This window comes from Mandrillus leucophaeus, unplaced genomic scaffold (genome assembly GCF_000951045.1).
Source record: "Mandrillus leucophaeus isolate KB7577 unplaced genomic scaffold, Mleu.le_1.0 Scaffold237, whole genome shotgun sequence".
NCBI classification, from domain to species: domain Eukaryota; kingdom Metazoa; phylum Chordata; class Mammalia; order Primates; family Cercopithecidae; genus Mandrillus; species Mandrillus leucophaeus.
Window position 1 is genome coordinate 516173 of NW_012102443.1, and position 11520 is coordinate 527692.

Genomic DNA, 11520 nt, shown 5'->3' on the forward strand with positions numbered 1-11520 from the left:
GGCCTTGAAGAAAGTTTCTATGTTTATTCAAAAAAAAAAAAAACTGGAGAGTAGCCGGGAAAGTTTTGTTGAGGAGTCTGATGAGGAGGTTCTTGCTGTTTTGTTTTAAACGTGTTGAAGTCATTCACTGAAGAGTGTGCTTCAGACCAGGGGTGGTCATGCTGGTCACTCGAGTGGGGCCTTGCAGCAGTGAGACCACCGAGGATTGGAGGCCTGGCCGCACCCTGTGTGGTGAGGGCCTGGGGAGGTGGTGCTCTCTGATTGTCAGTGGAGGGAGTGTAATCGGTGCCACCGTTCTGAGTGGCAATTTTAAGAATGCTGCTTGTGGATTTTCAATGTAATTTTTGTACTTTTGTTTTCTTCTCAGTCCAGTCAACCTGCAACCAAAACGAGACTTTCTAGCACGCTTGATCCTGAGCTCATGTTAAACCCAGAAAACTTGCCAAGGGCCAGCACCGTGGCTATGACAAAAGAATATTCCTTCCTGCGCACCAGTGTCCCTCGGGGGCCTAAGGTGGGCAGCCTGGGGCTTCCGGCACACCCTAAGGAGAAAAAAAGTTCCAAATCAAGCAAAATCCGGTCTCTGGCCGATTACAGAACTGAAGATTCAAATGCTGGGAATTCCGGGGGAAATGTTCCGGTTCCCGATTCTACCAAGGGTTCCCTGAAGCAGAACAGAAGCAGCGCAGCGTCCGTTGTGTCTGAGATCAGCCTGTCCCCCGACACTGACGACCGTCTGGAGAACGCCTCCCTGGCTGGAGACAGCGTGTCTGAGGTGGATGGAAATGACAGCGACAGCTCATCGTACAGCAGCGCCTCCACCCGAGGGACCTATGGCGTTCTGTCGAAGACGGTGGGCACACAGGACACCCCCTATATGGTCAACGGCCAGGAGATTCCTGCGGGTACGCTGGGCCAGTTCCCCTCGATTAAGGACGTCCTCCAGGCTGCAGCCGCTGAGCACCAAGACCAGGGGCAGGAGGTCAACGGGGAGGTGCGGAGTCGGAGAGACAGCATCTGCAGCAGGTGGGGGGACAGCAGAGGTGGGCGGGGCGGGTGGAGGTGGGTGGGGCGATAGAGGTGGGAGGGGCCGACAGAGGGGGCGGGGCGGGCAGGGGTCGGTGGGGCCATAGCAGAGGTGGGCGGGGCAGGCAGAGGGCCTGACCTTAGATGTTGTTTCCCCAGCCCAGGACTCTCCGCACTGGAACAGGGGATACACAGCTTTTCTTCCTGATTCTGTCCTTAGTCTTGACATGAACATTTCATTCATACCAAGTCTGCTGCTTTTTAAGCAGTACAGTTGGATCTAATCAGCAGTCGTCTGTGTTATTAAAATATCCACTCTCCTGTTTGCATAGACTTGTCACTAAGCTGCACGATGCCCGTCTCACGTTTCCTAACAGTTCCCGCATTGTGAGGTGCCGACTGTTGGCAGGAATGTTCATCCGTGCATTCATGCAAGCCTTAGCTCTCTACTTAATTTAAAAAGATTGGGAGAGAGCAGCAGGGGTGCGTGGAATTTGGAGAACATGGAGGAATATGAAGGAAAATCAGGATGGCTCTGGCTCGCACAGGCCTGACCCGTGCTTTTGTCCCCAGCGTGTCCTTGGAGAGCTCTGCAGCAGAAACCCAGGAGGAGATGCTGCAGGTGCTCAAAGAGAAAATGCGACTCGAAGGACAGCTGGAAGCCTTGTCACTGGAGGCGAGTCAGGTAACGGACGCTCTTGACGTCTTGGCGTGCGGCGAAGTCGGAAAGCACGTGTGGCTCCTCTGCTGGGTACGAGGTTTCACAGATGTGGTTGGGAATCCGCCGCCGCAGCATGTGTGGCAGCCGAGTGTTCTGCATCTTTACGTTTTTTGTCTATTGTCAGCCTTAGAAAGAGGTGTGAGTTTTCTGCCTCTTCAGGCGTGGGTCCGTTTCTCCCTGCATCTCACCAGAGTATTTCCTAGACGTTAGGTGTCTCACAGGCCTTAAGAGTTAAATTCTCTTGGTGGGTTGCACCTTTTTCTGGCATGGTGAACCTTTTTTCTTTGTAGTGCTTTCTGCGTTTTCTGATACTAGTTTTGGTATAGCAGAAAAAGCCGCACACGCTGGCTTTGGTTAGCATGTGCCAGAAACATCATTTTCCTTCCCTTTTTCAGCTCTCCTTTGTCATTTTGTTGTATGCACTTTACCCATAGCAAAGAGCTAGGTATTTACCGTCTGTCGACAGTTGAGTAAATCTGTTCAGTGGGGGTCAGCTGTCTGCTTCTGTCGTGGAAGCGTGAGATTGCACCCAGGCCCTGAGGTGACGGGGCTGAGGGGGCCTCCTGCAGCGAACGGGGCCGCAGAGCAGGGCCGTAGCTGCTCACCGCGCCGGGAGCTTGCCTTGCTAAATGCACATCTCATGCTGAAGATGGTGTTCTTGTACAACATGGTCCTTGGACACAAACCACCTAAAGCTGTGTCTACGGAAAAGGTGATTTCGGCTGTTTTGAGGCTAATTCTGGTTGTACAGTCGTCACTTTTCCGGCGTTACAGCGTGAGCCTCCTGTCGCGGGACGCGTTTCCCTTCCTCTGTGTAGCCACTCTCTCGAACGGTGGCTTGCTTTCACTGCACTTTGTCTTCTTATCCTCCTGGGGTCACTGATCGGTGCTTCGGTTGCATCCACACCACGATCGTGAGGGTTGTTTCAGGTGTGGTGGTTGCTGGCCCCTTGCTCTAGGGTATCCTTGAGTTTGTGTTTCCTCAATTGCTTTGGGTGTTTGTTGTCTTGGTGATGTGTGAACTGGATCCCTCCCCGTAGGCCTTAGTGTGGGGGCCAGTGGGGGCCGGTGGGGGCCGGTTGGGGTCGGTGGTGGGGTGATTTTCGCTGGCGATTCTCTGCTGCTCATGGGGCCACACAGCATTGCCGTGGTCACTCAGGACTGTGCTGTGTCCCGTGGCCCTGGCTGGAGCCCCTAGAGCCGCACTTAGGAAGCAGCCACCTTTCCTTGCCTGTGTTTTTTGCCCATTTCCCCCCAGATCCGAATCCACTGTTAATCTCTCAGGGGTCCCTCTACACGTCTGGCATTCTGTGTGTGCGTGCAATATCCATGCCATATCTGGCATGCCAATGTGCACGTTTGGTGTTTTGAACACGTTTCCCGTGTCCTCACAGGAGAAGGGTGCTTCCCCAGCCCTGCCTGAGTGCTGCCCTGTGCAGGTGCAGTTGGGCCCAAAACTAGTGCAGCTCCGTGTGCGTCCTGGGCCTGTCTGGAAAGTCGCCTTCTTCTGGGACGGCTGTGCTGGGAGAGTGCCTGGGGGTCTCGGGGCAGGGTCCCCTGTCAGGCCCTGGGAGAGCGCCTGGGGGTCTCAGGGTCCCCCGTCAGGCCCTGACTGACTCGCCAGTTGTGTTCCTGTTAATACACTGGACGGAAGTGACTCGTTTTCTGAAAGTCATTGTGGTTGTTGGGATCTTTTCAGGCACTTAAAGAGAAGGCTGAGCTACAGGCCCAGCTGGCCGCCCTCAGCACGAAGCTGCAGGCGCAGGTGGAGTGCAGCCACAGCAGCCAGCAGCGGCAGGATTCGCTCAGCTCGGAGGTGGACACTTTGAAGCAGTCGTGCTGGGACCTGGAGCGAGCCATGACCGACCTGCAGAACATGCTGGAGGCAAAAAATGCCAGCCTGGCATCGTCCAACAACGACTTGCAGGTGGCCGAGGAGCAGTACCAGAGGCTCGTGGCCAAAGTGGAGGACATGCAGAAGAGCATGCTCAGCAAGGACAACACAGGTGAGGCCAGGCCCTGGCCACGCCCTCCTCCTTCCCTGACTGGTCCCTGCTGCGCCATCCTCCTTCCTCTACTGGTCCCTGGCCATGTCCTTCTCCTTCCCCGCCACCGCCCTCCTTCTTCCTCAGCTGGTCCCCGGCACACCTCCTCCTCCTGGCCGCGCCCTCCTCCTCCCCTGACTGGTCCCTACCACGCTGCCACGTCCTCCTCCTGCCCCAGCCCCCGATCCAGGCAGGCGCCCAGCGAGCTGGGGCTGGTGCTGACAGCTCTGTTGGCTTGTGACTATGCCTGTGGGGGTTGCATTGGTTTATAATTTACACATAAGGAGGCCACTTTTCTAAAGGAAATACAATTTTTAGTTGAACTTGTGGAATTGTGTACATTTTTGCGTGCACATCCAGGGGAATGAATTAGGTCTTGGAGATCGACCTCGGACCCTGGACTGTCTGTGGTGATCATTTACACGCATCCTGCCTCAAAAATCCAGTGGTATTTCGGGGGTGTAGAGCTGCCCACTTATTCCACAGAATTGCAGATTCCGTTTAAAATATTCAAGAACAGGCCGGGCGCGGTGGCTCACGCCTGTAATCCCAGCACTTTGGGAGGCCGAGGCGGGCGGATCACAAGGTCAGGAGATCAAGACCATCGTGAAACCCCATCTCTACTAAAAATACAAAAAATTAGCCAAGCGCGGTGGCGGGCGCCTGTAGTCCCAGCTACTCAGGAGGCTGAGGCAGGAGAATGGCGTGAACCCGGGAGGCGGAGCTTGCAGTGAGCCAAGATCGCACCACTGCACTCCAGCCTGGGCGACAGAGCCAGACACTGTCTCAAAAAAAAAAAAAAGATATTCAAGAACAGCTCCTTGACTGTCCGTCTGGCAACCTTTTCTCCCTGGATGCAGCGTGTCGGTCCAGCTGCCTCCCTGTAGGGCTCGCCCAGCGAGTACAAGTAGGACGGTGGACCACGAGAACCGCGGCGGGCTTCCCTGTGGCTTGGCAGCACTCCTTCTGCCCCTTCAGTCCCCGTCTAGGCCAGTCCCAGAGCCCACACTCCAGTGCCCAGCAGGCACGGAGAAGACTCTGGTTGACCTGCTCAGAGCAGGCGTGGACAGGAGCGAGAAGGAGAGGGCGAAGCAGGGTCAGAAGGTTGAAGACCAAAGCCTGGGGGACTGTGGAGTGACCTGGGTCCAGAGTCCTCCCAGGGAGACTGCTCGGTGGCCTCATCTCTCAGGACTTGGGATCGCCTGAGCGAGGGGGCGCTGGTGCAGCCACCGGGAGGGCTGACTCCACGTCAGCCAGTTCGCCCATGAGGCTGTGAGACTGGGTCTTGGATCTGATGACACAGAGGAGGGTGACAAGCTGGCGTCACAGAGGCTGCGTTCCAATACAAGAAAGAGAAAGCCAGCCGAGAGGCAGTAGTACTCCTGTAACTGCTTTAATATTTTAGTCGAGCATTTCGTGATACCCAATCCCTTCAGAAAAACTATGAAACCCAAAAAGTTCTCAACACTAAAGTAGTTTGGGGCCCTGTGGGTTGCCACGCTTTACTTGACCAGTAATCGGGGGGCGGCAAAACCAGCCTGAACTGTGGTGAGGCTGCCCAGTCCTGACCGGGGGGCGACAGATACCCTTGCTGTTTGTTGATGGCTGGTAGACATCGTTGGGTCGAACACGAGAGCCTCGGCGTCCACAACAATTTTCACAGATTTCATAAGTGTGAATTTGCCGACTTGATTAAATTTGTTTGAACCCCAAGCTCAGTATTCATGGACACGTGTGGAGCAGCAGAGTATGTCAGTCATCCTAGGCGCCCGCTGAGGAGAGGATGCTCTGCCTGCCTTCGTGCTCAGCCCGGGCCGGAGGAGTTCTTTCCAGGGCCATGTTTTATTTCTTTTGGGGATAATTTTGCAGTTTAAGATGGCCCCAAACACTGTCTAATGTTGTTTTTTGGTTGTTATTGTTGTTGTTTTGTTTTGCTTTTGAGACAGAGTTTCACTCTTGTTGCCCAGGCTGGAGTGCAGTGGTGTGATCTTGGCTCACCGCAACCTCCACTTCCCAGGTTTAAGCGATTCTCCTGCCTTAGCCTCCCTAGTAGCTGGTATTACAGGCACGTGCCACCACGCCCAGCTAATTTTGTATTTTTAGTAGAGACAGGGTTTCTTCATGTTGGCCAGGCTGGTCTCAAACTCCCAACTTCAGGTGATCCACTTGCCTCGGCCTCCCAAAGTGCTGGGATTAAAGGCGTGAGCCACCGTGCCCGGCCAACACTGTCTAGTGTTTTTAAACGCAGAGAGGATGTGAGGTGTTCTGTGGAGATGTACTTCATTTTTTTCTTTTGATTTATTTTTTTAAAATTTATCCTGTTTCTGTTTTTTTTAATTTTATTTTTGTTTTTAAAAATTCATTTGTCTTTGAGATGGGTTGCTCCGTTGCCCAGGCTGGAGTGCAGTGGGGCAGTTGTGGCTCACTGCAGCCTCGAACTCCTGGGCTCATAGGATCTGCCCGCCTCAGCCTTCCAAGTAGCTGGGACCACAGGTGCATGTCGCCCCGCCTGGCTAATTTTGTTTTGAGCGGAGGATCTTGCTGTGTTGCCCAGGCGGGTCTGGATCTCCTGGGCATGCACCCCCATGCCCCCTGCACCCCCATGTCCCCTGATCCACCATGCCCGGCCATCATTATTTCCTAGAGAAGCTCTGCTCAGGCTTGTTGGCCAAGTTGCTGTTGGCTGTGAGCTCAGTGTGAATGAGTCGACGCTATGTATGGAATAGGTGTCTTAAATGGAGACACAGAACGGAGGTTATGTATCGATGAACTGGTGAAGATGCTTGAGCAGAGGCCTGCAGGAACCTCACCCTGCATTTCTCCCAGGAGCAGCATCTGTCAGCGTCCACTAGTGCCGTGTTCACGGCGACTTCATGGAGTCAGCTACGGGGAATAACCGGAACTGATCTTATTTGGTCTCCGCTGAGAGTCCCGCCTTGTGTCCCACACGCGCGGAGCTGCGGACTCCCCCGTTGGCTGTCACTGGCCTGAGCTGCTGTGCTTGCCCCATTTCAGTGCACGACCTGCGGCAGCAGATGACAGCTTTGCAGAGCCAGCTTCAGCAGGTGCAGCTGGAGCGGGCGACGCTGACCAGCAAGCTGAAGGCGTCACAGGCAGAGATCTCGTCCCTGCAGAGTGTCCGGCAGTGGTACCAGCAGCAGCTCGCCCTGGCCCAGGAGGCCCGCGTCAGGCTGCAGGGTGAGATGGCTCACATCCAGGTACGGCCCCCGTCTACCTTCCAGGGCAGGTCACGCTTCTTGTCTTCGTGTAGAACGGTGCTTTTTCCAAAGATTTTTCTGTTTTTAGAGTTCACAGACATGTTTTTGTTTTTAATCTGCTGTCTAGCACACCCTGTGTCCCATGTAGGATGTGTCCCGTGGGCCCCCCCACAACCTTCTGACATGGGAGACCCACAGCAGCCTCTGCCAGCATTTTCAATTCCAAAGCCTGTCTTGCTGGGCACGGTGGTGCATGCCTGTAAATTCTCATCTGCCTGGGTCTCAGGACCCTCCCACCCCGGCCTCCCAACTCTGCTGCGATGTCTCACAGGTGTGTGGTGCCAGTGGGGTTCTCTTCCTGGTTGGAGCTTTTCCTTTCTCTGCTGTGTGAGCCCTCAGTGACACACAGGGACCACATCTTTCCAGCGTGCCTCGCATTTCCTGCATACTGTCGGAAACACTTTCCTCTCCCATCCACTCGTTAGTGGGCACAGCCCATGTCCAGCTTGGTCCCGCATATGTGGGAGCGTGTGTCTGTCCAGGCCTGCCCCTTGGCCCACACGCTGGAGACACCCGTGACCGACAGGTGAATGGTTCACGTGCACCTCGATCCGAGTCTCAGCACCTAGCCTAATTAGGATGATGTCAGAGATGCTGAAGAGCGCCTTTGGTCAGCCTTAGTCTTTTTGTTTTTGTTTTTTTTTTGAGACTGTCTCACTCCGTCACCCAGGCTGGAGCAGTGGTGTGATCTTGGCTCACTGCAGCCTCAACCTCTCAGACTCAAGCGGTCCTCCTACCTCAGTCTCCTAACTAGCTGGGATCACAGGCATGCGCCACCATGCCCAGCTAAGTTTTGTATTTTTTGTAGAGACACGGTTTTGCCATGTTGCCCAGGCTGGCCTCCAACTCCTGGGCTCAAGTGATGCCCGCCTCAGCCTCCCAAAGTGCTGGGATTACAGGTGCGAGCCACCGCACCTGGCCTGTTATTTTTTAATTAGCTGTGGAATTTTTTTTTCCAGGTAAAATATTATATATTTATTAAAACTTTATTTCTCAAGAGGGGAATGTGAAATACTAATTCCACCAAATGTTCCTTTTTTATCTAGATTTACGAATATATACAATAGAAGTTTTCTTCAATTTTTGTTACTTTTTTTTTTTCTTCTGAGATGGAGTCTTGCTCTGTCTCCCAGGTTGGAGTGCAGTGGTATGATCTCGGCTCACTGCAACCTCTGTCTCCTGGGTTCAAGTGATTCTCCTGCCTTAGCCTCCTGAGTAGCTGGGATTACAGGTGCCCGCCACCACGCCCAGCTAATTTTTGTATTTTTAGTAGAGACGGAGTTTCACCATATTGGCCAAGCTGGTCTCGAACTCCTGACCTTGTGATCCGCCCGCCTCAGCCTCCCAAAGCGCTGGGATTACAGGCGTGAGCCGCCGCGCTCAACCTATTACGTGCTTTCTAAGCCAGAGAACCATATGGAAAGCATTTGTTCTACGTACAACATAACTTGGAAACAAGTCAGTACACAGATTAATACAGTTTTTTAAAACTGCGGTGCATTTATATGAGGTAGTATTTAAAGAAGTAAGTCATGCCAGGTGTATTTTAGAAGTATAGTTTGGACCAGGTGCAGTAGCTCATGCCTATAATCCCAGCACTTTGGGAGGCCGAGGCGGGCCAGTCACTTGAGGCCAGGAGTTCAAGACCAGCCTGGCTAACATGGCAAAACCCCATCTCTACTAAAAACGCACAAGTTAGCCAGGTGTGGTGGCGGGTGCCTATAGTCCCAGCTGCTTGGGAGGCTGAGGCATGAGACGTGCTTGAATCAAGGAGGCAGAGGTAGTGAGCTGAGATCGAGCCACTGCATTCCACACTCCAGCCTGGGCAACAGAGCCACACTTTGTCTCAAATAAAAAACCAACAACAAGGAAGTGTGGTGGTGTAGCCTGGACAACAAAAAGAGGAAGCTTCAAAGCGATGGTGGCTCTAGAGCCCTATCTGCTTTTTTTCCGGAGACAGGGTCTTGCCCTGTCACCCAGGCTGCTGGAATTCAGTGTCACGATCATAGCTCCCTGTAGCCTTGACCTCTTGGGCTCACACAGTCCGCCTGCCTCAGCCCCCCAAGTAGCTGGGACATAGTTGAACACCATCACACCTGGCTAATTGTTTAAACATTTTCTGTAAGGACAGGGTCTTGCTACGTTGCCTAAGCAGGTTTTGAGCTCCTAGGCTGAAGCGATCCTCCTGCCTCAGCCTCCCAGCGTGCTGGGATTACAGGATGAGCCAATGCTGGGCCCTCACTGCTTTTTCCAAATACCTTTGGAATCCAGGTTCAGCATTCTTTAATCAGAGTTTTTAATACATTTTTTTGGTACCCAAATGTATCCCTTCATTCCCGGTAACATTCAGAAGGGAGGAGAATTCCAGGCAGGCACTCTGCTTTCATGGTCTCAAAACACAGTCCCAGCAAAGGCTGTCTTCCCTGGCTCTGTGTATCTTCTCCTGAGGTCCTGGGGCCTGTGGCTTCTGTCACGTCTCGCACTTCGTACTCCAGGAGGTAGCATGGAACAGGCGACGCGGGCAGGTCCAGCTGCAGGCCCCAGGCTGTCCTCACATCTCCTTTCAGTGCTACTTCCCTTGGCTGACGCCGTCCTCCTCAGAGCCGTGGGACTGGGCTTTTTCACGAGACGCTTGGCCAGGGTGGGCCTGAGCACCTGGGGGTCTGGGCCGGGCCCTAGCTGGGCTGTAAAGGCTGCGTCCCGGGAATGGCACCTGTCAGGCAGGCCCTGGTGTGTGTCTGGCTGGATTTGGTCAGTTAAGATAAGGCTCCTCACCCACAGGGGCTCAGAGATGCCTCGTCAGTGGGGACTTTTGGGTAGGTCCTGCTACAAACCGCAGTCTGATGAGCTACAAACAGCATGATGAGCGCTTACGGATGGCCTGCCCGCCCTCCCACTCAGGCACACGGAGCCCAGACAGCGCATATTTTGACGTGGGAAGACGTGTGGTGGGTGGTGGGGCTTATGTGGGAGACATTGAGGGGCAGCCCGTGACCCTCACCCTGGGGCCTCCAGGGACAGGCTGGTCTGCATTTCTTGCTTGAAATTGAGCAACTTTTTACTTTGTGGGGTTTTTTTTTGAAGGTTGGACAGATGACCCAGGCAGGTCTCCTGGAGCACCTGAAACTCGAGAATGTGTCCCTGTCCCAGCAGCTGACAGAAACTCAGCACAGGTCCATGAAGGAGAAAGGACGGATCGCGGCACAGCTGCAGGGTATTGAGGTGAGGCTGCGGCCAGGGCCATGTAAGGTTGGGAGAACATACACATACACAGACATAGATACGGTGTGTTTTTTCTTACATGTTCTATCTCTCTGTGTGTATCTCTTAAATATTCTCATGGATGGCCTGCAGTGACCGCTTATTAAGGCTTTGGGACCCCCACTCCTCATCCCTCACCTGTGGGGCTTAGTGCAGTGTGGCTCTTTCCCTGCCAGCCCCGCCTCGGCCTGGGCCCCGGCCGTCAGTCATTGCCGGTCAGGGATGGCGGTGGGTACAGAGTAGGTAAGGAGGAAGTGTCCGGTGAGTTTGTGCCTGACAGCCTGTCGAAGCCTAGCGATGAGAGGATTTTCTTTGCTTTCTAAGCACTCAACCTGCATTGCCATTTGACCCTCCAGCAACCACACACTGTTGAGGTCATGGCTGCTGCCTGCCCAGCCATCTCCAGAGGACAGAAATGCAGCAGCCTTGATAGCTGTTCTTTAGCTGTGGGACCCTGGACAATATCTTAGCTCTCTGAGCCTCGTCTTTTTTTTTTTGAGGTGGAATTTCGCTCTTGTCGCCCAGCTGGAGTGCAGTGGTGTGATCTCAGCTCATTGCAACCTCCACCTCCCAAGTTCAAGCGATTCTCCTGCCTCAGCCTCCCAAGTAGCTGCTATTATAGGCACCCGCCACCACACCCTGCTAATTTTTTGTATTGTAGTAGAGACAGGGTCTCGCCGTGTTGGCCAGGCTGGTCTCAAACTCCCGACTTCAGGTGATCCGCCCACCTTGGCCTCCCAAAGTGCTGGGATTACAGGCTTGAGCCTCATCTTTATAAAATGGGGATAGTGTCACCTACTCGATAGCCTTGTGGAAAAATTAAAGAAGAAGGAACGGTGTAAAACCCCAAGGCAGTGTATGGAGGGAGGTTCTGTGCTGGATGATGCTGGGCCGCTCTCGTTGCCGACCTTTCCCATTGTGCAGGGAGCTCTCCGCAGCCTCATGTGGTTTCTCGTCTTCTGCGACTGCTCCCACCTCTCTGTGGCATCAGCTGGGCCACCCGGCTGGGATGACGGATAAGAATCGTGTTGCGGGCCGGGCGCGGTGGCTCAAGCCTGTAATCCCAGCACTTTGGGAGGCCGAGATGGGCGGATCACGAGGTCAGGAGATCGAGACCAGCCTGGCTAACACGGTGAAACCCCGTCTCTACCAAAAAAATACAAAAAACTAGCTGGGCGAGGTGGCGGGC

The 11520-nt window shown here is 53.9% G+C and overlaps 1 protein-coding gene across 1 annotated transcript in view; it reads left to right on the forward strand.

Annotated features, from left to right (window-relative positions):
* Positions 1 to 11520, forward strand: part of GOLGA3 (golgin A3) — a 60390-nt gene that overhangs the window by 15603 nt on the left and 33267 nt on the right. The window contains exons 5-9 of the mRNA XM_011982212.1: positions 368 to 1026; positions 1600 to 1711; positions 3447 to 3753; positions 6808 to 7010; positions 10155 to 10292. Of these exons, the coding sequence (XP_011837602.1) occupies positions 368 to 1026; positions 1600 to 1711; positions 3447 to 3753; positions 6808 to 7010; positions 10155 to 10292 (1419 nt within the window). The remainder of the gene's footprint in view (positions 1 to 367; positions 1027 to 1599; positions 1712 to 3446; positions 3754 to 6807; positions 7011 to 10154; positions 10293 to 11520) is intronic.